The following is a 27,368-nucleotide window of genomic DNA, read 5'->3' on the forward strand; positions in this document are numbered from 1 at the left end:
GAGAGAGAGAGAGAGAGAGAGAGAGAGAGAGAGAAAGAGAGAGAGAGAGAGAGCCCTGATTGGAAACTCTGGGAGAAAGGGAGGCTGTGACAGAGATGCACCAGCCTGGCGAACTACCCCAGCCCCACCTGGGTTTGGGGGACACGTTGCCAAGAGCTCGAATGTGATCACGACTGGCGGTGAGGGAGGCGTGATCACCTGGGTGTGCGCGTGCCTGCCGCCCTTTCGATCCTGCCTTTCCTTCCAAATCAGGAAGGGTGGCCTCTCTGATTCAATGGCACAGCTGTACCTAGCAGCACCCCCGAAGGCAGGTGGAGGCACACCTCGGTCATTCAGATCAAGGTGGGGTCCCTTGGAAAAGCACTCACGTGCCCACACTCCCTTTCTTTTCTGCTTCATCTAGGAATCTGCTCTTTTTATAAAAGACTCCGGGAGTGGTGGCTCTGTTTTACATCATCAAGGAAACAGTTGGAAAAGGTCACGGTACCATGTTTTGTGCACAAAGGAAAGAGAAAGATCCTAACGATATTCTAAATATATATATTCTGCCTTATTTCCTAGGGATCCCACTGATCATATCTGCCAAAACACATTTAAAGATGATACGTGAAAAATCGATTACTGTGAAGCTCAAAAACAGAAATCCTCTAAACATCACTGTTCATAATCTTAAACTATTTTAACAATACCTTAAATTTATAAAGCATATCTTGGTGCACAAAGCCCTTTCATACACACATTCTGATTTAATTCTTACAACCATAATATGAACTAAGTGTTCCAATTTAATGGAAGAGAAAGATGAGGCTCACTGAGGTCATGTGACTTGCCTAAGATCATGGTATGGGGGAGGGGGGAGTAGACAGAAAATAAAACCTGAACTTGAACCCAGATCTTCTGAGTACAACCCAATGTTGAATACTACCTATTCCTTATGGTATTCGCTATGCCAGCCTAACTGGTTTTCTAAAATATTCATTCTTTGGTGACAAGTCACATAAGCAACTACTAATTCCTGTTAAAATTAATGTAAAAAGCTCACTGTCACCAGAATGGGGAAAAACAAACAAACAAAAAACTCACATGCCAAGCTGCTAAGAGCAATATTGTGCATTCACAAGTAAATTATTTACATCAATGTAATTATATTAATAGATTAATCTATTATATAGATAAAATCTATATAACCACAGTTTTGTTTTTTTTTTCAACTTTCACAGATCAGAGAATTTTCTCAAAACAAATACAAAAGACTATGGGCTTGCCATACAGTTGTTAACTTTTTCTTCTGCCAAGAAAAGATATTAACTTTGAAAATTCAACTTCAAGTTGAACAAATTTAGCTTCCCAAAAAACTGTATTGCTATTATTTTCTCATTATGCCAGACTGCTAAAAACTTCATCAAGGGCTCAGTCCCGGCCCATTCAGGAACACTGCTGGAGATAAATGTCAGGTCTGCCCTAACACAAAGTGTAGAAAGTCCTGAAGTGTGTTAGAATTTGAGAGCAGCTGTAACATCAGCATTTCGCCAGTTATCCAGAGGTAATTCAAGTTAGTAAGAACTGGCATGAACACTTAAAATGTGTTCAGAAGCCATTTTAGCATCAACTACAGGTATGTTTTTCAACGTGCACATAATATAAATAACACTACACTTCAAAGCAAAAGCACAGGCCATGAGAGCTCCCAATACATAGAGCAAATGGAAGCTAAGGAAAAAGAAACATGATGGGAGAATTTGCCTTACATGCCCCCAGCAGCAATCAGATACTCTATTTGAATAAGCAAAACAAAAAACAACAAAAAAAAGCTCACTTAGCAAAATCGAGTTTATAAGTACACAGCTCTTATAAGCAAAAAGGAGGGAGACGCAAGAGGGAGGAGATGTGGGGATATGTGTATATGTATAGCTGATTCACTTTGTTATACAGCAGAAACTAACACACCATTGTAAAGCAATTATACTCCAATAAAGATGTTGAAAAATAAAAAAAAAAAAGAAAGCACTCATGAAGCAAAGAATGAGGGTCTTTTTCAAAGCACTTTCATATGTTTTATCTCATGTAATTGCTACAAGACTCTTGAGGTTAGGAACAGCTGGTGGTATTACCCGCGTATTACTAATGAGAAGACTAACGCATGTTTATTTATTCATCTGACACTTACAAAGAGACATAAGTGTTTTGCCTGCGATTACAGGGCTCATGGCAGAAGGGGGTCCAGTGGCTGTCCCCCTATCCTCAGTGTAAGTGTCAAATCCCAAGCTGATGTTCACAAAGGTAAAAAATGGAACTTGTAGGGCTCTCCTGGTGGCGCAGTGGTTGAGAGTCCTCCTGCCAATGTAGGGGACACGGGTTCGTGCCCCGGTCCGGGAAGATCCCACATGTCGCGGAGCGGCTGGGCCCGTGAGCCATGGCCGCTGAGCCTGCGCGTCTGGAGCCTGTGCTCCGCAGCGGGAGAGGCCGCAACAGTGAGAGGCCCGCGTACCGCAAAAAAAAAAAAAAAAAAAAAAAAAAAGGAACTTGTAAAAGGTGGATTCAGCTGCAGAAAGTGATCCCAGAAACAGTGTGTGTGTGTGTCTGTGTGTGTGTGTGTAGGGAGTCTTCAATTTGGGGCTGTTCCTGGTCACGTTCCATCACAGAAAACAGGGCATACTTTCTCTTCGTTCTGTTCCCAAACCCTAACCATGTCTCAGATTGCCATCTCTTAGGTCTGGGTCTCTTTAAGAGCATTTCAGAGCCAGGTTCCAAGCCAGGAAGGCCAACTGTGTCACAGAAATTAACTACTAATTACACACAAACCCTGTGTAAACATTCCAATAAATTACAGTCCCCCTACTTTTCACTAGTTGGGTTTTTTTGTGTGTGCCTCTACCTGTCACAGGAGAAGGGAGCATGGCGCTGAGCTGGAGCACAGCAGGGAAAGCAGACGGCAGCAACAGTGGGGACAGCCCACTGTCCAGCATTAGCGGTGTCCTTCCCGACAGCAGCTCCTTCATCTGAACCTAGACCCTATGCTGCATATGCTGACAGCCGGGCGGCCTGGAAGCCAGGGCACCCTGGGTGGGTTCACAGAGCCTCTCTGTGAAATTAGCCTATTGATGGATATTTACTGAATACATAATCATGTCTGGGGAACTGTGGTGGATGCCAGAAGACAGAATGGTGTTTTGAAAGGGAAAAGGGACAGAGGCACCTAAAAGACAACTCCTGATAGGGGAATCTGGGAAAAACACCAGATGAATGCTACTGACGTTTAGGTCTCGGGGAGAGGGCTTAGAGGAAAGATCTCTTTTCCTTTGAGTTTTCAGGGATAGTCAGAGAAGGCTCTGTGGAGGAGGTGGCCAATGTTTTGGAGGAAAAACTAATTCAAAAAACATGAATGTAAGATTGGCAACGATGCATATGAAAGGTACTAAGTGGCTAGGCTGAGAGATAGGAAAGGACCAGTCAGAGAGGAGAAGATCTGGACAGCGAGTGGGCAGTGGAAGAAGACGTTCTGCTTGTCTCCCCTATATGAGTGGTTTTCACAAAATGTTCTAAATAATTATTTAACACCATTAGTGCTTCCTATGTGCTAGGCACATGTCAAGGGCTTTATCCAAGATATCTCATTTAATTCTTACTACAACTCTGTGAGGGGGGTACCGAAATTATCCTCACATTACAGATAAGGATAATAAGGCATAGAGGTTAAGTTGTCCAGGTCCCACAGGTAGTAAGGGTGGGCCCAGGATTCCTAACCACTGTTATACCACATCTAGTAACAGAAATCATTGTTTCAAACAAGATCATCAGAACATCAGTGCAGAAAACGTACAGAGAGGAACACCTTTGGCATAAATGTATTTTTGCTATTTAATATATATATATGCATTTATAATACAAAACATGTATGTAATGTAGAATCAGTCACTCAAAACATAGGGTGGTTTTGGGGAAGATGAGCACTAAAGCCGGGGGTAGGATGCCTGCTGCAGTCTTGAATCAGCTTTGACATCCAGTTTATTTCTGTATTTTGTTTTAGTTTCATAGTACTGAGAAAATCCTCAATCATGCAGAAAAGTAATAGTGTGCTAACTTACATCACTGTCTGTGAGCAAACAAGCTCAGGCCTGAATTTTTTAAAAAGACTAACACAGAGCTACCGGCCTTCTAAGCACATTTACACAAAGTTCAAACGAACACAGAGATGGCAAAGGGAGCTTTACTCCAAGGTCTGCACAAATAAGCCAGGGCGATCATGAACAGTCTCCAAGTATGAAGATTTGGTCTCGAACACATTGATTACGTGTGTCTTTTTAAATTAGTTTTTTTTCATCATATTCTACTTCCTCGATTCTAAGATATACCTTTCTTTGCAGACAAAGGTTTTAGGACTAAGAATATACGAATTTGTAACATACAGAATGTAGTAGGGGCTCCCCCCTGAAATCCCATTATTAACTTTTTTTTTTTTTTTAGCGGTACGCAGGCCTCTCACTGTTGTGGCCCCTCCCGTTGCGGAGCACAGGCTCTGGACGCGCAGGCTCAGCGGCCATGGTTCACGGGCCCAGCCGCTCCGTGTCGCATGTGGGATCTTCCCAGACCGGGGCACAAACCCGGGTCCGCTGCATGAGCAGGCAGACTCTCAACCACTGCGCCACCAGGGAAGCCCAAATTTTGATTAAAGTAGGACCTCGTAGAAATCCATGTAGTGGGGGAGACGGGCTTTCTGAAGGCTTTCTCTTTAGTATGCTCCCATTTCACCCTCCCCCGGCCCCGTCATTACAACCACACGGAACTGTCACACTTCACTGTGGCCTCAGAATCACAAGAGAGCTTGTTAAAAATACAGATTCCTTCTTCCTAGCTCTGTAGCTGCCAGTTCATTAGACCCAGGAAGAGCCCAGGAATCTGAAATTACATTAATTGCCCCCAGGCAATTCTAAGACGACCCACACTCTGAGGGGCACTGAAAGAAAGTCCTCAATAAATATTTTTCTAGTGAATGATAAATTGAGGGAAAAATGAATAGAGACCTTTTGGCTGCCTAGTGCCAGAGGCTGGCACTGTGCCATCCAGTCTGGCTGGGATTCTGTAAGGAATTGGCCTCCAGGGTGAGCCAGTTGAAAGTACCTGAAACAGCCACTGAGTCACCACACACCACCCCCAGTTAATTTCTGCCCCTTAGTCCTAAGGCCTGGGGTTGCCTCAGAACAGAGAGCTCATAGCCTAAGGCTGCATGACACACCAGGCACCTGAGGCCTCTGGCCACGGATCAGAAATTAAATTGTGTATTAGAGTGGGCTAAAAGAAAGGCAAAGAGCCCTGAGCCAGCTTAATGGTTCTGCACAGGTGAAAGATCTGGAGACTGGCTTGGTGAGTGCGTGGTGTGAAATTCAGGCACCTGATCAGGAGGCAAACTTCGCATATTTGGAATCAACCCTAAACACGATGACATCTCTGGTTTGACAAGTTATTAAGAAATCAAAATGGATATGAAAGAGTAGGAATAATTTCAGGGTAGAAGCAGCTATGGATGGGAAGGAGAAAGAAAGCAAACCACAGTTTTTTTTTTTATCCCACGGAGGGAACCAGGGACTGGAAACTGTGGACCCCAGGCTCCAGCCCAGCGGGCAGGGAGCAAGGAGAAAGGCATTGCAGGGTTTAGAGGGAGGACAAGTGATTCACATGGAGAACAGGCTGCCAAAGGCAGCAGCAGAAGCTACAAACATAAATGTTTTTTTTTTCCACCTGAAAAGCCGATATCTTTATTTTTTTTTAACATCTTTATTGGAGTATAATTGCTTTGCAACGGTGTGTTAGTTTCTGCTGTATAACAAAGTGAATCAGCTATGCATATACATATGTTCCCATATCTCCTCCCTCTTGCGTCTCCCTCCCACCCTCCCTATCCCACCCCTCTAGGTGGTCACAAAGCACCGAGCTGATCTCCCTGTGCTATGCGGCTGCTTCCCACTAGCTATCTATTTTACGTTTGGTAGTGTATATATGTCCATGCCACTCTCTCACTTTGTCACAGCTTACCCTTCCCCCTCCCCGTGTCCTCAAGTCCATTCTCTACGTCCGCGTCTTTATTCCTGTCCTGCCCCCAGGTTCTTCAGAACCTTTTTTTTTTTTTTTTTTTAGATTCCATATATATGTGTTAGCATACAGCATTTGTTTTTCTCTTTCTGACTTACTTCACTCTGTATGACAGACTCTAGGTCCATCCACCTCAATGTGTTTTTAAAAAGAGACACTCTGGGGCTTCCCTGGTGGCGCAGTGGTTGAGAGTCCGCCTGCCGATGCAGGGAACGCGGGTTCATGCCCCGGTCAGGGAAGATCCCACATGCCGCGGAGCGGCTGGGCCCGTGAGCCATGGCCGCTGAGCCTGCACGTCCGGAGCCTGTGCTCCACAATGGGAGAGGCCACAGCAGTGAGAGGCCCGCGTACCGCAAACAAAAAAAAAAAAGAAAAAGACACTCTGAGGAGGAAAACGGGATTACAGAGTACAATGCTAGTGAGGAAGGTGGGCGGGCCTGGTAGGTTTCAGTCCCCCAAAGTTTTCCCAGTCAATGCTCTGAATTGGGCTGACGCAGGGCGAGGTGCCCAGGAGTGAAGTCTGGGAGGGCCCAGGAGGTGTGCCACACCTTCTGTCACAGCTTACTCTGCTCACGGGGACATACACCCCTCACTCACTCACTCTCCCTCTACTGGGGGCAGTTCAAGCACCGAATTAGAAATCAGAACAGCTGGTTTTAAAGCTCACTGCCTACGTCTTCTATGCAATGAGACAGGTTTCTCAAACTCACTCCATAGACTGAATCTGTCCAGGAGATTCCAGAGTAACATTTGAAAAAAGGCCTATAATCCATTTACTCCCTTTTCACAGTCTCCCCCCACCTCCCCACCTCTTTCTTCCCTACCCAGCTCAAATTCCACCTCTCCTGATTCTCATTTGATTGTGCTCACCAGTTACAACTACTCTGGTGAAAGCCAACTCTCCACCTACTTCCTTGCCTGAACCTCAGGGGCCAAATCTGACTACAGGAAAACACAACACATTCACTGATCTCACTTTCACCCCAGCACCATTAACCCCGAGTGGGTCCTGAATGCTGCCCAGCGATCAGACCCCCACTGCACTTAGTCCCTCGCTCAAGCTTCCAGCATTTCCCTCCTCCCACCTTCGGCTCATGACCTGACTTTCTATTTCATCGAGACAATAGAAGCAATAGGGGAATTTCTACATGCTTCCGTCACCACGTCTACCCCCCATCCCAGCCTCTGCAGCCTCCCTCCTAGGACTATGGATGAACCATGAAGCTGGGCTCCAAGCCTAGCCCTCCAACCTGTGCTCTGATGGGCTAGGAGCCCACCCCCTCTCACCTGCTTTAGAAGGCCGCTCCACCAACTGTCCTCTCTCTCCAGCAGCAATGGTTTTTACCTTGAATGACTCATTCTCACCAAAAAGCAAATGGTATTTCTTCTACCTGCCCCACTCTCTCTGCTTCTCTTTCAACAAAACTCAACACAACGGTCTGTATGGCTGTCTCCAAACCTCTCTTAAACCTTCTCCAATCAGGTTTTCGCCCCTCCCACTTTCCCCTCCTGGCCTCTGATGAATAATTCTTAGCCCTTATCTCCCTTGACCCATCTCTAGGCAGCATTTGATTCAGCTGATCACTGCTACTTCTTCCTGAAGCACTCTCTTCCCTTGGCCTATAGGACACCCTGCCCCACTACGGCTCCTTCTCAGTCTTCTTGCTAACTCCTTAACTCACCCACATCTTAACACTGGAACTTAGTTCTGGAACCTCTTCTCTATAGTTAGATATTTCCTTCCTTGATGGTTTATCCAGTCTTCGGACTTTAAATACCATTCTATACACAGAAAACTCCCAAATTTATTATCTCCAGCCTAGGCTTCTACCCTGAATTCATTTACCCAACTCTCTCCTTATACCACCATATCAAATAAGCATCGCAAATTTTTCATTCATGTCCAAACTCAATTTTTTATCTTCCTCCCCATCTACTTCACCTCTCAGCCTTCACGGGAAAGGGGCAGACTAACTTCCGGTATCCACTTATTAATCCCTTTGTGTATTAGACAAGTCACAGGTGAACAGACACTGGGTATCAGATTCCAGGTGTCATCTGTATTACAGGGACCCAGACAACTACAAGGACACAGGAACAGGCTCGCACAGACAGGGATGTGGGGAAAAAAGCAGCCTATTCCAGAACATGAGTGATCGGTTACAGGAGTCTACAAATTTTACCAACTAGACACCTTGTCCTAGGTCAGCTGGCACACCTTATCACTCTGACACCGTAAATGATGGTAGGTTCCTGGCCCCTATCTGTCAAATGAGCTCTGAGTATGTTCTGTTCCCAGAGCATGTGGAGGAGGTGGTGATGAAAACTAAAGCAGAGACGAGCAAACAACATTCCCTAGTCGCGTGGAACTCAGCACCGAACACGTTCTCTGCAGATACTATAAAATCAGAGAAACTTCAGGAAGCTGGAGACGGCAGTTTTCCACCAACCCTCGGATATGGCATTATTTTTTCAACATACAACAATTATATGTTGTATACATACAATTATTTTTTCAGCAACGAGGCAAAAAGTGAATTCTCTGTTAACCATTTAGCTCATATTAACTATGTGTAGCTGGGAGAAGGCAACTTAAGGAGCATCACGGGCTCTGTCACAGACCAAAGGACTTCCGAGAGTGAGGAAGACTCTCAGAAAGCATCAGACCACAGGTTGCCTCTTCTTTCCAAAAGCCAGGAAACAGTATAAAAATTTTCCCCACAGCAGTACAGAGCACCGAGGCAGTCATAACAGGTACAGCTGGCGCACCTGCGGAGCCGAAAAACGGCACGCCTCCAAGAAACGTCCGCATCTGCATGAGTTATCAACACCAGGTGAGAAGAGAAATAGCTTGATGAAAAATACAGATGAAATACAGATCGAAACGACTGGACTTGAAGAGCACAGATTGGAGGAACTGCAGACAGCGAATGGGAACCCCCGCAATCTGTATATTATATTCCTGGTACCACGAAGAGCAGAGAACATAAAACCAGAATGACGACAGGGAAATCAGACTTAGCCCAGAATCGGGAGAAAGCCAGATCTGAGAGCCACATCTCACCCAGGTGAAGAAGGTTAGAAGTTAATAATGGAGCCACGGTAACATCTGTGGCGTGAACAGCACTGAGGGAGAAGGTGCTGTCCTGGAGAAGCAACACCTATCCAGATTAGAAGAAATGAAAGGAATTCAACTCGTAAGAAGAGGGGAGAGTCTGCAAATGGAGGAGACCTTGGGAGAGACAGTCAAAACAGGAAGAAGCAGCCAGCAGAACCGTAGACTGCTTTGCATCTTTCTACCACAAGAGGGAGGGAAGCCAAGAACACAGTTGGAGTGTGACCAAGCCAAGTTGAAATTTTGGGAGAGACTAAATTGAGCACAGCACGCAGGACTCCACGTTGCCCTGACAATGGGAACTCTCCCCCACCCTTACAATCATGCATGCTCATGAGAAAAGCTACATGCAAATGAAGTCAACGGTAATCAACGGCAGAGCCATACAAGGTCACAGGAGGCATTTAGGAAGGGTCTGTGCGGCAGAAAAGGGATGCAAACACCAGGGAAGCATTTAAGTTACATAGAAAAAGGTTAAACTGAGTCCACATGTTTGAGAGAGCTTCTGCATACAGTGTAAACCTGAAGGTTCTCCTAATGGTTTGGTTATAACTGGCGCCAATAAATCTTACGGATTTGTTGTAACCACTGAATAGAAGAGGCATTGGACGGGGAAATAGGGACTCCCTTTACTTTGTGGTCTTTGTGAAGCAATACAGTGGCTGCGTGAATTGGGCCTTCCAGGAATAGTGGTAGAAAGGGAAATCAACACAGTTATATCTGCATCTTATTAGCAGTGGTAATAATAAAAGGCACAGTGGGTAATTTTTCTCTATGTAGAAACATACATATATACATACATCTATTTAGAGTACTCAGGTGACTAGTTGTTCATAGTTAATTCAGTGGTGTGTAACCAGTTCTAATATATATGTAAAGTTCTGTCATTAAAAAATCTTAAGTTAAAATTAAGAGAAGAAAAATAAATACTCAGGTATCGTTGACATGGGCTTTCAGAATCTGCACGTTTTCAACCAAGATCCTAGGCATCTCTAATCTCATACTTTCAATGGGCATAAGCGGGAGAGGGGTGGTAGGTGAATTAGTCTGTACTATTTATTTAAAAAAAAATTTTTTAAATTAATTTATTTTTGGCTGTGTTGGGTCTTCGTTGCTGCGTGCAGGCTTGCTCTAGTTGCAGTGAGCGGGGGCTACTCTTCGTTGAGGTGTGCAGGTTTCTCATTGCAGTGGCTTCTCTTGTTGTGGAGCATGAGCTCTAGGTGCTTGGGCTTCAGTAGTTGCAGCACATGGGCTCAGTAGTTGTGGCACACAGGCTCAGTAGTTGTGGCACACGGGCTTAGTTGCTCAGTGGCATGTGGGATCTTCCTGGACCAGAGCTCGAACCCCTGTCCCCTGCATTGGCAGGCGGATTCTTAACCACTGCACCACCAGGGAAGCCCAGTCTGTACTATTTAAATTGTTATTTTCCCCATCCTGGATCCTCTTTCCTGTCCAAGCTAAATGGTTGAATTTGGGTAAATTAAAAGTGTTTAAAACAAGACAACAGGTTATGCTAAGCCCCACATCACCAATCCAGAACTTCATTTCAGTGTCAGCCTCTCCCACAAATGGACTCTTAAACCAGTCAATCAGGAATCACCTGTTCAGCACTAGTGATCAGGTGAGTCATCTGCACCAGCATCTTCCTGATAAAACCCTGCCACGCCCCAAAGGAAAGTGACCTTGCCACAACTAATCCACTTTTCACTAACTTCCTGGTCCAGCGCCCTTCTGCCTATAAAAGTCTTTCTTTTTTTGTACAGCTCCTCAGAGCTCCTTTCCAGCGGCTAGATGGGATGCTGCCCAATTCATAAATGGTTGAATAAAGTCAATCTTTGAACCTTCTTTGAACCACAGCTCTGAACCTTCCTCTAGTAGCAGAGAACCCTAACTCCAGGATGTGCATCCAACTCCTGCAAGAGAGCTCTGCCTGGGGCATGCTTTCCACCCCAGTTTCCTGCTCAAAGGAAGCCCAGACTTTGATGGCTCCTTCTCTTCCTAAGGAGCCAGACTTTGTCCTTGTTCCACTGGCTGAAAATTGCCTTTTTCATCCACCTTCTCCTGAATCAAGGGGTAGTTACCCATCTAACTACGACCATCACCTCTGCCTGTGGACTCTTGGCTCAATGCCCTCCCCCTAGATCCAATGCTTTGGAAAGTGATGTCATTTCAAAGTGGGCATGAGTTCATTCTGCCCCATAAGCAGCCACTTTTTGGAAATCAGCCCAACAGCTCATTGAGTTCCCTCAAGTCTGGATCCAGCCACAGGGGTAGCAGGAGGCCTTCAGTAAACTGAAGTTCAATGACTGATGTCATTGTCAGAGGTACTGTGAGTCTGTGGCCCTGGGAGCCCATGCAATCCAAGGTTTCAGAGAATCTGCAGCTTGACCTCTTCTCCCTGCTTCCTCGGTAGAGCACACCTGCGTTCACTGTCTCTGGGTGACCTCCATACCTATGTTGGACAGATAACCTGAGGGAGACTGGAATTTGAAGAGAGCACCAGGAGAGCAGGGATCGTGGCACTTTTTTCTCCCTCTGTTTCCCCAGTGCCTAGCACACTGCTTGACACATCACAGATGCTCACTAATATATGTTGAAAGAATGAATGAATGAACGAAGGAACTAATGTAAGTGATGAGTGATTCCTGTTTATCTCAGTACCTTCTGAGACTTGGCTCCAGAGAGGACCAACAGATCTCACCTTTATCTTCAAATGCAACACTTCTCCCTTCAGGCTTTCAATGCATTTATCACATCACTTAGGTGAGTCTACACATATAATTGAAATCCATCCCTCCCAAAGCCCCGCAAATGACACCAGCCGCTGTGGGGCCAGTGCTGTCATTTCCAGAGGTGCCTGGTTAATCTGAGTGACAAGGCTTCAAGACAACCTTCACATCTCAAGTGAGGAGCAACTGGACTCTTCAACCTCACCTCCCTGGCCTCCTTCCTGCCGCCCCACAGCTGGTGAGAATCCCAGCGTGTCCTCAAGGGTTTTCTAGGTCACACACAACCCCCCTGGGCTTTCTGGGCATATGCTGGTCCTTGGGACTTCTTCACTGCCCTGTAGAGCTTCGGCATAATAGCCTGTGGCTGTTTTCTGCAAAGCTCTACCTGCCTGGGAGCTTGGGAATGGGTCCAGGTTAGTGATGGACATTTACTAGGTACCTACTTGTACGGGCTTTATGCAGACCCTGGCTCTTCCTCCATGACAATCTGGTTGAGTCTCTCCTGAGACAGCATTTCCTTTCCTTCCGGTATAGATTATGTCCAGAAGTCCTTCTAAAGGGGGCTTTTTGTAAGCCACCCCATGTTCCACCCATTATTTATACAGACGGAATCAGGTTAGAAGCAAAGGTAAAGGTAGACTGTGGGAGGGCAAGTAAGATGGATGATTGCTCCAAACGGATCTGCCTTGGGGTGGGCTGGCTGTATGCATAGGAGGGTACAGACCTTTATGAGCACCTGTTTACAAAGACAATTTGCCCAAATTGCTTTGCCCCCCTAGGCCTCCTATGCATCAAAGCACACACCTCCCCACCCTTTCATTTTAGAACTTAGACTCTGCACCATGCCTTTCAGAACTTGTTGAGATCAGACTCTGGGAGGTGGAAGACACTTCAGTGGTCACTCTAACATCCCACACAAACAGTTAGATAGCCCTGTCTTGTACACCAACTCAGAACTTTCCCAACATGCCTGATCACATGAATCACCAGGGGCACGTGTAAAAAATGTAGCTCAGCTCACCAACTATTCAAAACCACATGAAATCAAAATCTCCAAGGGCCTGTGAATCAGAATTTTCAACAAGCATCCCTAGTGAGTCTTACAATTAAGCGTGTTACTTATGTGCATGTAATGCAATGGTTCTTGAGGGAAGCTACATATTAGAATCAGCTAGGAAGCTTTACAAAGAAAATCAATGACAGGTCTTTACCCCTAGCTATTCCTACTTAACTTGTCTGGAGTAGAGCCCAGGCGATGTAAATTTTTAAAGCTCCCTCCCAGCTGATTCTAGTGTGCGGCCAGGGGTGGGAACTACCGGAATACCTTCCCAGACCAGTGGTAAGCTCTTTGAAGACAGCAACCAACAAATCTATACCTCTTGGTGCCCCTCACTGAATCCCACCACCATGTCGAACCAGTAGCAGAACAAAACGGCTGAGTTGATCTAACTAGCAGTTCACCCATCAAATATGGCATGTAATTTCCTAACTATATTAAGAAGCTGTGTACTTTAGCAAGAGGCCAAAAAACAGAGGCAAATAAACTGCTAAGTATAGATTATGTCCAGAAGTCCTTCTAAAGGGGGCTTTTTGTAAGCTACCCCATGTTCCACCCATTATTTATGCAGACAGAATCAGGTTAGAAGGAAAGGAAAAGGTAGCCCGTGGGAGGGCAACCATGGTTGAGTCTACACACACACGCACACGCACACACGCACACACACGCGCACACACACGCACGCACACGCACACACACACCTGCTCCGGCCCCTCGCCAGCTCTACTCACATTGTACAGCACGGTGGTCCACCCTTCCATGGTGATGCACTGGAAGACAGTCAGCACAGCAAAAAGGATGTTATCAAACTGGGTGATCCCATCATTGGGGCCGATCCAGTCCCGGCATTCATAACCAGCTGGGCAGCCCTGCACACCACATGGGTGAGGGGGGTCAAATCCTTCTAGAATACCTGCAGACACATTTGGAGGGTGGGGGATAAACCACACGATGCTTAGCATGAGCTGGAAATGATCCCAGGAGGCCACAAGCATGCAATTCTATTTCCCACAGAAAGGTTTGTCCTTCTTTGTCTCCAGCTCCTACCCTTCTCTGGCATCTCTGCACCTCACAGCTCACATACCATGTGTTCAACCCAATGTTTCCCAACCTCCTGTGAAAATGAAGCCTCCTCCACATGCCCCCCCACCCCCTCTTTCCTCAAGTCACATCTTCTACCTTCTCCTGAGTCCCACGGGAATTTACAGGACTGGGTCACCCAGAAAGGTCTGAGCTGAAGGCAGAATCTTACTGATTTTCTAACTTCAGACTCCAGGATAGACTCTTAGTTCTTTCTGGGTTCCTTGGGAACAATTATAAACTACAGTCCCTTCCGTGGATCTTAACTGCTTGTTTTTATGGCCTAAATTCCTCATCTTAAATAAGACAAAAATAAAAATCCAACGTGAAAGGTGTCCTTTGAAGATTCTTTTCATAAAAACATGGTACCTAATTGGGCTCCTTCAACCTCTCCCCTGCCCCCTTTCCTCCTAAAGCACTCTACTGAACTTGAAAAGAACAAAGAAGATACAGGGAGACAAGAATGCCAGATCTATGTACACTGCTAATCTCCCAAGCACCCCTGCCAAGTCATGCTCAGAACTCCCTCAGTTCTTCCACACTGTGTGTGGGTCACAGCAGAGAGGGGGAAGGTCATGAGCTCGAGCATGGATGGAAAATGTTCCCAAGATCTGGAGGGGCCCCAGATATGACTCCGGACTCCTGGTCTCTCTGGCTGTGGGCCAAAGAGGCCACATACAAAGGGTAATTCTTCAGGCAGAAGGTTTTTGACATGCATTCTGATAGCCTCCTACCAAGGGATGGGGCAGCTGAGACCTTCTATTGAAATAAACTATAAACCTAAGAGGTTATTCGCTTTGCAATATCAATGCACGATGGGGATCTTTAGGCTGGTTGTGCCTCATACAGCTGCTGACTAGGAAGTCTCTGGTTCTAATTCTAGGGTTGGGATAGGACATACTTTTCCAACCAGCCTCCAAACGCCCTGAAATTACCCCGATGACCAGAGGAGAGAGGAAGGAAGCAGCAGACGTCAGAAAATAGTGACCCTACCTGAATTGTTCATGAAGCAAGCTCGGTGCAACTTCCCACTGTAGAACTCCAAGCCAATGATCGCAAACATCAGGATGGCAAAGAAGAGCAGAAGGCCAATCTGCAGAAGAGGCACCATGGCCTTCATGATGGACTTCAACACAATCTGCAGGCCTACAAGGAAAGCAAGAGAATGATAAATGGAGCCCTCGCTTAGCACCACCCGATACGGCAGGCTGACTTCTTACTGGGAGAAGAGGGGTAAGTCTTTGAGGGAAAAGAACCATTGATCCTGAAATGATAAAGCATTTCACGAAGGGATAACCAGGATAAGTCAAGCCAAAGACGGCCATCACCCCCTCCCCTAGGGATCAATCCCTACTTCTTCCTCACCATTCACTGATCATTTACATGCCTATCACCCTTCCCTTATTCACTGCACCCATGCTGTCTTCTGGATTCCTCCTATAGATGAAACTTATTAGAATACGCTTCTTTCCTAAAGGGAATTAGGCCCAGCCCTGCTAGGCTATAAGTCTGTAAGAACAAGGAAAAAGTTCATCTTCCCCACAACTCAATCTCAGACCCAGCTCTCCCACCCACTGTTGGGGAAGCAGAATTAGTACAACCACTGTTCATGAAACACCATATCCTTTGACCCAGAAATTGTCCTTTTAGGATTCTAGCCTAAGAAAATAATCAGAGATTTGAATAATATTTAAGTAAAAAGATGTTTGTTGCAGCACTATTTCTAGTTAGAAAAAGAAAACTGGAAATAACCTAAATGAATAGCAACACAGAAATGACTACCCAAGTCAGGGACCGTATAAGACAGACTATATAATACAGGTTTAAAAATCATATTTCTGAAGAATTTTTTTTTTTTTTTTTTTTGGCGGTATGCGGGCCTCTCACTGTCATGGCCTCTCCCGTTGCGGAGCACAGGCTCCGGACGCGCAGGCTCAGCGGCCATGGCTCACGGGCCCAGCCGCTCCGCGGCATGTGGGATCTTCCCGGACCGGGGCACGAACCCGTGTCCCCTGCATCGGCAGGCGGACTCTCAACCACTGCGCCACCAGGGAAGCCCTGAAGAATTTTTAACGTCAGGAAAATCAAATGCTTATGATGGGATCCAATACCAAAATTACAGCATGATCCCAATCACATTAAAATGCACAGGAAAAAAATGAATGAAAAAATATGCTAAAATGTTAACAAAAGTTATTTCTGAGTGATAGGATAATGGGTGCTCTTCATTTTCTATTATTTCCTTTACTTTCCCAATTTTTTACAAAGATCTTTCATTATCTTTTAAATATGAAAAAAATCTGCTAAATTTTAAAGTGGAAGATGATGCCAGATTGCTGCAGGTCCTCTACTGCAGGGGCTTCCTCTCAGGAGAAATGATTTCTTGTTTATCCCTAATTCTCTTCGACCCTGGATCTGGTTGAGGACACATCAGTAAAGCTATCAGCAGAGGAGAAAGAAGAAAGGTGCTCACTAGGTATCCCCGACACGAGCTTCAGGGGCCTTAGGACACGCACAGCCCGGAGCGTCCTCAAGTCCACATGTGTGTTGAAGTGGGTTCCCGCAGTGGCCAGGATGCTGCAGATGGAGACACAGAAGGTCAAGGTTACCACAGTCTGCCTTTCTCCCGCTGTTCCATGGGGGAAGCTGGGTTAAAGAAGGATCATCAGCCTGGAGAGCACACAGAGCTGATGCCAGCTGCGTGTGGGCGCACCTGAGCTTGGGTGAATCACCAGTGATTCCGAGTGGAATTAAATTTAGCCGCATCTGGATTTCACTTCGAAAAGGAGGAAAACTGATCATCGCAATGGAATCCTAGCTCCAAATCATTAGTAAAACACAAGGTCCCCAGCATCTGTCTCATCCCTGCCCCGAAACCGTGTCCCCTACCCTCCTCTCTGCCCCTTGCCCATTTCCTTCCCCTCCTTCCAACCTACCAAGGGCCTCATATATTTTACTTTAAAATTTTCTTAGATTCCCCTGTCTCCTATCGCCTTCAGGAAATTTCTCTGGATTAACTGCAGTAAAGGAGTAACTCACTCTTCTTTACCTTGACGCTTAGAATTTTTACCAAACAAAATCAATCACTCCGATGCTTATACTTAGGGAATAACGTCACTGGTCCCCATGCAGTATTTTTATAATCGCCCCCAAATTACTGTGTGACCTGGATTTGGTTTCTTTGTTTCCACTTTTCTACTTCCACAGCCATATCCAGGAACACACACACACACACACAACAAAAATCCATAACAATCCTATTAGATGGTGTACACCAAGTACCTTGTCTTGAAGAGACAATTTATTTCATATAATCCCATGACACTGCAGGTACTTTGGAGAGACAAAGACACTTAAGTATTTATGACAGGTACAGCAGAAGACTAACAGTCAGAAGAACTGGGTTTCAGTCCTGACTCATGTACTTGTGAACTGGGTGCCTTGAGGCCAGTCAACCTCTATGAGCCACACTACCTTTATCTACAAACTGGGGGAGTACCATGGCCTAGTTACAAAAATAAAACGACATGGAATTGAATGTTATGAGTGTTCTGTAAACTATAACGTGCAAAACAGACATTATATCTAACACAAATGTTAATAATATTGCCTTTACAACTTTGTCTAATTTTAGTCTTCTTTCTGTAGGGTACTGCTTTTTCTTCCTTACAACTTCCGGGACAATTTCAGCTATGTGGAACTATTGGAGAATGACTCATTCAGAAAACTGAGTTTTCTACATGGTCAAAGGGTGGCAAGAATGATTTATTTCATTTAATTATTTTAAGGGGCTTTGGAGGACTGGGGAGAGGCTGGTTCAGCTGAGGGTAAAAAGGGCCTGGACACATCTCGTGGCTGGCCACGCAAGGTCCCTGCACCATATTTTTGCTTCTCTCTTTGACATTAGCTTTACTTTTCTTCTCTTTCCCATGTCATCAACGCTGTTTCTCTGACATTTGACATTCAAGATACCTTGAAGTCCCTTTAATGCGTGAACAAAACGTTTATGCTCTATTATTTCTAGAAAGCAGATACAGGATCAACAGAGATAAATTACGCAGACCCAGATTATAATCACGAGCAGTAACTTTGATACAAGCAGCAGTGCTGGCCAACAGCCAAGTGGGCTGTTTTATGTGGTAGTGACTTCCCGACATTCGAAGTATTCAAGGACAGACAGAAGAACTCTCTTTTACGAAGGTAAGAGGGTTCCAACACTGGGTTGAAGGTTATTTAAATGACCAATAGAGATTTCTTTCAACTTTAAGATTCTATAATTCTATATGGATCCAATCTCAAAATCAGAACCAGAAAGAAAGTTTAGTCTCATAAAGCATCTCAGGAGCTAGGTTTTCCCTGTCTCTCCCAACCCAAACTTCCATCCTCTCATCTTAAAAGGAGGGAATTCAGGAGACACTGCTTTTGACTCTACCTTCCAAGGCCAAAGAGTAACATTAGGGAGGGGAGTGATGTAATTTCTAGTAAGTAGGAAAAAACTGAAGAGAAGAGAGAACAAGGAGAAACATGGAAAATAGGAGTGAAAAACAGGACAGCAATAGAAAAAAAAAACAAAGGAAAAAAGAGAGAGAGAAAGAGAAGCTTCAAGGATAGGTATAGTGGTAGAGAAGCAGAACCCCAGGAAAATGGTGTCATTGCTCCCCTGATTCCACTAACAAGGGAAGGAGACTGTACTCAGTCTTCGGAGGGGCATGCATGGAGGCTGCTTTCCCTCTGGTTCGCTGTCTTACAAACACAGTGGATAGAATCTGCCCCGTTCAGAAACCAGAGTTCTGTTTCCTAGGATACCCAGATACATGTGAGATGCTCTTTCATATCATAAGAAGGGCCATTGAAAATGAAAATCTCCTCCCCAGCCCAGAGATGAACAAGGTACATTTCGGAACACGGAGGTAGGAGGCCAAGGACGACATTAAAGGGCAAGAAGGTGCAGGTATAGAGAGAAAAAAAAAGCAGCAGAGGGAAAGGAGAATGAGAGGATGGGCAGTGAGCAAAGGAAATGTGGAGATGAAAGCAATAAGGGAAATAAGAAGAAGTGAAAGCTGGTGGAGAAGCAAATGTCAGAGAAACAGGGATGATGACATGGGAAAGAGAAGAAAAGTAAAGTTAACGTCAGAGAAGCAAAAATATGGTGCAGGGGCCTCGTGTGGCCAGCCATGAGATGTGTCCAGGCCGTTTGTACCCTCAGCTGAACCAAGCTCTCCCCAGTCCTCCAAAGCCCCATCACACTTCAGGCAGGGCTGTGCGCCTGTGGCCCTGTGCCCTCAGAATTTTCTTCTCTTTCATCCAGTGCAGGAGGGCTGTCAACTGAATCTCTGGCTGCTGCACATTGGCCACTGGCTACCTGCTAGTATTCAAATCGTCTTTGAGGGCAGGAATCACAATGTGGCTCCCCAATCCACCTGTCAGAAACAGGAGCAATGGGATCCTTAGAGGAAAAGATCATTAAGGAAAAGGGCCCTATTCTGAGCTCCCACAAAATTCTGTGCCCACCGCCATCACTGCCCTTACCACATCCCAAAGGAAGTCTCTGTGTTCTCATCTGTCTACCCTCTGAGATCCAGAGCATCTCACCTGGAGACGCCGTCTTCCTCATCTCGACAGGCCCCACACCTAGCCCAGGGTCTGGCAAGTAAAAGGTGCTCAATAAATGCTCGAAACTGCACTGATGAAAGTAATAAACGTGTTGAGGCAGAGACCAAATGGACAGACATACTGCAGAAACCCTAGAGCTGATCAATGAAAAGATTCGGATAGCACAGCTGATTTCCTACCCAAACACGCGCCTGTGTGAGCATACAGGAGTGCACTGGAAATCTGGCCTCGAGCACTGTAGGGTCTAATGAGGATCTTCTGATGTACCGCTAAGACTCCTGCTCTCAAACAGATCCCACAGGACAGGATCTGCCCAGCCCTCAGTGGGAGAGTTAGAAAGGGAGGGAGGAAGGAGGAAGACTCAAAATTCAAAGACTTGCCTCCTAGCAAAACCCAAGTACTGAAGAGTACCCAGCTCAGCAGAGCTCCAAGCCTTGTCTGGAGCAGGCCTGCGCGAGAGGCTCTGGGAAAATGAACCAGAGGAAAAGACCCTGGCCCTCAGTCTAGTGGAAGGAGACAGACACGGAAATGAAATGATTATAATTCACCATGAAGGGTGTCAGAACAGAGGTGTTTACAAAGTGCTGTGAGAATGGGAAACACTGCAGTGGACAAATCCAGGGCTTACTACCTGCTAGCATTTATATGTTATCTCATTAAATCCTCCAAAATATCCTGATATTACTATCGACTCCACTTCATAGGGGAGGCAACTGAAGCTCAGAACAAAATTAAATTGCTAATAAACGGCAAGAACAGGCATTAAAGTTAGTTTTCCTGTGAGATCAATGCCCTCTCTGCCATGATGCCGGGCAGCGTCTTCTCGGTCCCAGGCAGCTCCACTGTTCCTTAGTCCAGTGAGTTGCTAAAAATACCAAGGTTGCAGAGTGTGGTCGCCAAACGAGCCAGGGAACTTGGCTTCCTTCATTCCAAGGCCACAAACTGCTAACTCCTACAGACTTGACAGCAGTCACTCTCAGAACCAGCAGGGTATGAGGCCCCTCGCACCCCAGGTGGTGACCGCCACAGTATCTACATATACACACAGGAAGGGACACGTGCACCACAAGGTCAGAGCGAGGCCACTGCGGAGAAGTTCAGTTCTGAGTTAATAAAAGCTAAGCTCTCCGCCGTCCCAAGAGGCATACGCATGTGCTCTTCAGGAGTGAAGGCTGTGTTCTGCGTTCCTTTTGTCACCATGAGCACAGAGCCTGGTGGAGAGCTCTGGACACAGAGGGGGGTCTTAATTACTACTTTATCCCCCAAGCAGAGGACAATCGGACAGCAAACAAACTTCTGACCAGCACCAGCACAGAGACTGTGTTCTGCAGGCTGTGAATGTTCAAAAAGTGTTTCCTGATGGATGTCAGGGCTCAGCCCTGCCTCTATCGTTTTTGCTTGTAGGTGTCAGCAGGTAAGAAGAGAGTGGAGGCTGATATGATTCTGAGGGTGTGGCCTGACCATCACACAGTGGCACAGCACAGCAGACAATGGGAGTGATGCTCTGGGCAATTATAACCGAAGGTCACTTCCCAAGTCGTCACTCAAAGAATTCTTCAACGCTGTATTCCTTTTGACCTTGGGGTTCTGCCATAACCTCCTTGTCGATCCAGATCTAACAGTCTCTTTGCACACATGTATTTCACTATACACTCCCATGGCTGAAGGTGCCCGGAAGCATTGTACAAATATTACACTAAAAATGATTCGTTGCTTATCTGAAATTCAAACTTAACTAGGCATCTCATATTCTAATCAGCTAAATCTGGCAACTCTACTTCAGTGGCGACCAGAAATGACCAAGTAAAGAGCCTCCCTCTCAGTGGTTGCCCCAGCCCTAAATGAACATTCAAGTTGTCTTCTGAGAAGAGGCACAAGCCCAGGACTGTTAGCATCAGGCCTAGAATTCCCTCCTGAGCTCCAGAAATCACCTGTTTTGTCTCTGACCAGATAAATCCCCAGGGAGAACCTCATTAGCATTTGAAAGCCAAGTTGTGGATATCTGTGCAAAAAGACAGATTAACAGTAGCAAAAGGTGTTAGGTATCTATCCAGCCCATGTTATGCGGAGACCCAGAGGAGGCAGGAAGGCACCTAATTCAAGTTGGATTCCAACCCAGAGTTGAGTCAGGATATCATTTCCCTGGGTAGTCAACAGAAATGAGTTGCTGTGTTCACTTAAAACTGTTCCCTGGGAGGTTGACTCCTTCATCTCTTTTACTATTTTATCTCCAATGAGGCACCAAAGTCCATCATATCTTTCCTCTACTGCATCTCTTAGATTTACCTGTTACTCTCCGGCCTCGCTCTTGCCTGGAATGCCCTTCTTATGCCATCTCTCTCCTGCCTCAATAATAGGATCCAGGCTTCAGGGCCTGTCCTTGAAAACAGGTCCACAATCAAGAGAGACTTGAACTAGGATTCTGAGAAAGTAGTTGAGCCCATGCTCTCCAGTCATACTGGCTGGTTTTAAATACCAGTTCCATCACTCACACGAGCTGTCTGGCCTTATGCAATTGTCTCTCTGAGCTATAGTTTTCTTATCTGTAAAATGGGGACAGTGCTTCCCTAAGAGGGTTGATGTTGTTTAAAAGAGGTTGCTTGTAAAGTTCTTCACACAGCGCTGATTTACCACGTAGGGTTCCTGGTTGAAAACAACAGAAACTAATTTTAGCCTTCTTAAGCAAACAAACCCAAAAAAAAGTATATTGAGAAGATATCAGGATCTCACAGAACTGAAGGTATATTGGAAGACCAGGCTGGGAAAACAGAAAAGCAGGAATCTTCGTGTAGTTGGCTGAATAATGCTCCCTGAAGATACCCAGGTCCTAATCCCTGGAACCTGTGAATGTTACCTAATATGGCAAAAAGAGGTTTTGCAGATGTGATTAAGGATTTTGAGATGGGGAAATTATTCTGGATTATCTAAGTAGGCCCTGAAAGCAATCACAAGTGCCCTTATGGGAGGGAGGCACAGGAAGACTTGACTAGAAAGAAGGCAATATGGTGAGTGAAGTAAGATGCTATGCTGCTGGCTTTGATAGATGGAAGGAGGGCCCACCAGTCAAAGAGCACCGGACATACAGCTCTAGAAGCTCAGAAAGACAAAGGAATGAATTCTCTCCTAAAGCCTCTGGTGGGAGCACAGCCCTACTGACACCTTGATTTTGGCCCAGGAAAATGGATTTAGGATTTCTGACCTCTGGAACTGTAAGAAAATTAATTTTCTTTAAGCCACCAAGTTTGCAGTAATTTGTTACAGCAGCAACAGGAAACTAATACATTTGGCAAAGGTCAGAGAATCCAGGACATCTGATTCTTAGGCCACTGTGGATATTCTTAGGAATATATCTGCCAATGAAAACTCATGTCAGAATGTCACTAGCTTAACAGTCATGTGGAAAAAAGCCATGTGGTTGAGCTTAAGTCACATGTCCCCTTATACCACATCTGGCTGCACTGGGACAGTCCTCCACCACTTCCAAGGAGAGCAAGACCCCTAGCAAGAGCACAAACAATAAAAGATTCTCCCAAAAGGGAGATCAGGGACCATGGAGGAAGCGGGATGTAGGATAACTAAAAAAAACGTCTATTAAGTAATAAATAGGTGTTGTGGAGGAAAAAGAGAAAGAATATATTTGTTTTCTTATCTATAAAATGAGGTGGTCAGATAGAGAGCCCTCTTGGACCCCTTCACGCTCTCAAACTCTGTGAGTCAAAGCCTACCCACGTGGTGCTACACCCCTGCAGCTCACACCAATCTCCCCTTTCTCTGGCCATCCAGAGGGCTGCACAACATTTAACACTTGATTGCATATTGTTCTTGCATCTTAGAACAAAAGTCTGATCATTAATGATAATTAGCTGGATCCTCATAACTCAGTTCAAAGCCAGCTCCTTGATAGCAGGAACTGCTTTTCACATTTCCATCTACCACGGTCCCTTCCCTAACAATATGCAACAGTGGTGCCCAAGAAATACCCTTGACTCGGGGATAAATGAGTGCTAATACGTCCCCCCATTGAGACGGATTGGCTGGACTTGTCCATGGAGCTGTGAGTGAACCTGCAGGCACCTGTACATGTAACTGGACATCCATTTAAACCACACGTGCACATAATGATGATCTCTCAAAAATCTACTGAATTACACCTTATGTTTGGCTCTCCGTTTCTTTTTAATGAATTACTGAAAGTGTGATTTGATCTGGGAAGCAATTTCTAAACACTTTACTTCATCTACTCAAAACCAAAAATGTCAGTATATATTAAACTGTTTACACGGAGACAAGTCTTCCCTCTCCAACGTTCAGCTTGACCAAAATATACTTGAGGGAAGACAGTGAGGCTGGGAAAGAGACAACAGGGGTCAGGCCCAGCCCAGTCCCCAGTCTCTGGAAGCTGCCTCCTTTTCCTCCCCAGCCCTTATGCTGGGGCCCCTTGATCCCATTCGGGCTTAGCTCCATCCCAGAGCCCAGAACCCATCTACAACCTACTGATACATATTGAGTGTATGCCCTGCAGGAGATGCTGGCATTACAATGGAGAACAAGATGGAGATGGTGGTTGTCCTCATGACACTTAATGAAGAAGACAGGCACTAAATAGATCACAATTATAGGAAGTGGAAGGTCAGGAAAGAAAGGCATATGAGGGAAGTGGAAATAGCACATGAGCTCAAAGGTAAGGTATGAGTGGCCAGAGGAAGCAATGTGGGGAGAACATCCCAGATGCAGGAAAAGGCACGTGCAGAAGGTCCAGAGGCAGAAAGGAGGTTGGCATACTTGAAAAATTCAAACAAGGGCTTTTGTGGCTGGAACCTAGTGGTCCAGGGAAGGATGGAGAGTGGAGAGGCTGCAGAGACGAGAAATAATCTTCCCAGATAACAGAGATATCCTCTGGTCATGCCAACTAAAGAGGCTGGGCCCCTCTCCAGCCCAGAGGGTGCACCTAGATTAGTCTAAGCAAATTGTCTAAGCAAATTAGTCTAAGCAAAAGTCTAAGTCCATTGTCGCGAGTAGTGACTGGTTAAGGAATGGGCAGGGGATGGAACTCAGGCCTTTGGTGTAAGGGAAAACATGCTCTGGGGCTTCAACTGACCCACGTTCTTAGAACGGAAAAGCATAAACAGCAATGATTTTCAAAGCTTTTCTGACCACAGCCTATAGTAGAAAACATATTTTACATCATAAGCCAGGGGGCATGTACATATATAATTGTATAATGCCTCATAAAATAATACCTACTCTTTCTATGTGTAATACATTCATATTTTCTCCTCAATTCTTCCTTTCTACCTTTTGTTTAATGCTGGTTGCAACCAACTATATTGCTTTCATGACCCTCTAATGGGGTTTGGCCCACAGTTTGAAAAACCCAGATGTAGAAACCAGCCAATACGTACGCTCATTCTCTCTAAGGAGAGGATGAGATGGACCAACGTGAATTGCTGCTTTAATAGTACCATTCTTGGTGTTTTACCAGAACAGTGAAACAGTCTGCCTTGAAAGGCTTAGTGATTTTCTAAGAACTGCAGACACAGCATTGTAGGAGGGACCCCGTTCCCCACTATGGTATCTGAAGTAGCATTAGCATCTTGCTGTCCCGGGGAATGGGAAATGTTAAAGAGATCACATACACACACGCTAACTTCAAAATCATCCTGAGGCAGCCACTTGTTTCTGTTTTGTTTTGTTTTGGTTTGGTTTTGGGGGGGTTGGTTGTTTTTGTTTGTTTGTTTTGGTATTTGGCTTGGGTCAGAAGAGTGGAGTGTGGACTTTCTTATAAGTCCACAGATAATAAATCATACCCAGAAGCCCTAACATTTCTTAGGAAGATGGGAGGAGGGCAGGGTCAAATTGCCCCTTTCCAATAGAGAGGATCTATTTCCAGGAGGGAACAAGTAGCTCTGTATTTAATAAAGATAAGGCAACACTTTCTGGATTTTAAAATGGGGTTTCTAATTAAGTTTCATAAGAATCTTAGTGGATATGAAGGAGTCCCAAAATATGCCTTTTGATGAGCAGTAAAATCTTAGCCTAAAAATCCTCTCTTTCCTTTCCCACCAAAAGAAAGTTCAATGCAAGTTGATACAGCCACTATGGAGAACAGTATGGAGGTTCCTTAAAAAACTAAAAATAGAATTACTATATGACCCAGCAATCCCACTACTGCGCATATACCCTGATAAAACCATAATTCAAAAAGACTCATGTACCACAATGTTCATTGCAGCTCTATTTACAATAGCCAGGAGATGGAAGCAACCTAAGTGTCCATCAACAGGTGAATGGATAAAGAAGATGTGGCACATATATACAATGGAATATTACTCAGCCATAAAAAGAAATGAAATTGAGTGATTTGTAGTGAGGTGGATGGACCTAGAGTCTGTCATACAGAGTGAAGTAAGTCAGAAAGAGAAAAACAAATACCGTATGCTAACACATATATATGGAAGTTAAGAAAAAAAAAAGGTCATGAAGAACGTAGGGGTAAGACGGGAATAAAGACACAGACCTACTAGAGAATGGACTTGAGGATATGGGGAGGGGGAAGGGTAAGCTGTGACAAAGTGAGAGAGTGGCATGAACATATATACACTACCAAACGTAAAATAGATAGCTAGTGGGAAGCAGCCGCATAGCACAGGGAGATCAGCTTGGTGCTTTAGGGATAGGGAGGGGTGGGATAGGGAGGGTGGGAGGTGGGGAGACGCAAGAGGGAAGAGATATGGGAACATATGTACGTGTATAACTGATTCACTTTGTTATAAAGCAGAAACTAACATACCATTGTAAAGCAATTATACTCCAATAAAGATGTTAAAAGAAATAAAATAAAAATAGAAAATAAAATGGGTAAAGACAATTTAATAATGAAGTTGGATAATATACATGAAAGAAAAAGAAAAGTTCAACAATCAAACCATGTCACACCAAGGAGAGGAAGTTGTATTGACATTTGAGACCATATGTTTAGGAAGTTGTGCTGTGCATTGTGGGATGTTGAGCAGCATCCCTGGTCTCTACCCACTAGATGCCTATAGCGTTCCCTCCTCCATTACCCCCTCCCCAGGTTATGACAACTAAGGATGTCTCCAGACATCATCAAATGTCCTCTGAGGGCACCCCTGGTTGAGAACTGCTGCCATAAGGGAACCTCTCAGACAGTGATTCCCTCAAGCCGAGCAATAGTCTGACCAAAGGCAATGTGCTTCACAACTAGTCCCCAACCACGCTGGGAGAAGTACACACAGCCTATCTCAGGCAGAAATGAAGAGGTTGCCAGGATGACCCCCAGCCACAAGTCATAATTTTCAGGGACCTCCAGCATTGATGAAAATTCCCTTCTGCTTTCTTCTTTAAACATCCCCTAGGGGATGCATAAAACTGAACCCCACAGTGTCTCCAAAGGAAGACTTAATCCAAAATAAAAGTTTCCCCAAATGATGCAAGGTGAAGAACAAGGAAACGTAAAGGGGGGTTTTAGCTCCTTAACCTCAGTGTAGTGGAAACAAAGGTCAAGTTCCTACCAGTGGTCCCTGGTTTCTTTCTTTCTTCCCTTTCTTCCCTTCCTTCCTTCCTCCCTCCCTCCCTCCTTTTTTTCTTTCTTTCCTTCCTTCCTTCTTTCTCTCTTTCCTTCCTTCCTTCTTTCTTTCCTCCCTCCCTTTCTTTCCTTCTTTCTTTC

The 27,368-nt window shown here is 45.2% G+C and overlaps 1 protein-coding gene across 1 annotated transcript in view; it reads right to left on the bottom strand.

The window, feature by feature from the left end:
- The window catches only part of CACNA1E (calcium voltage-gated channel subunit alpha1 E), a 367,243-nt gene that overhangs the window by 189,638 nt on the left and 150,237 nt on the right, over nucleotides 1-27,368 (bottom strand). Inside the window, exons 5-7 of the mRNA XM_029227981.1 lie at nucleotides 16,542-16,645; nucleotides 15,062-15,214; nucleotides 13,720-13,901 (exon numbers count right to left, since the gene is read on the bottom strand). Of these exons, the coding sequence (XP_029083814.1) occupies nucleotides 13,720-13,901; nucleotides 15,062-15,214; nucleotides 16,542-16,645 (439 nt within the window). The remainder of the gene's footprint in view (nucleotides 1-13,719; nucleotides 13,902-15,061; nucleotides 15,215-16,541; nucleotides 16,646-27,368) is intronic.

The sequence above is a fragment of the Monodon monoceros genome, unplaced genomic scaffold, assembly GCF_005190385.1.
Source record: "Monodon monoceros isolate NGI ecotype Baffin Bay Population unplaced genomic scaffold, NGI_Narwhal_1 Super_Scaffold_18, whole genome shotgun sequence".
Classification (NCBI taxonomy): domain Eukaryota; kingdom Metazoa; phylum Chordata; class Mammalia; order Artiodactyla; family Monodontidae; genus Monodon; species Monodon monoceros.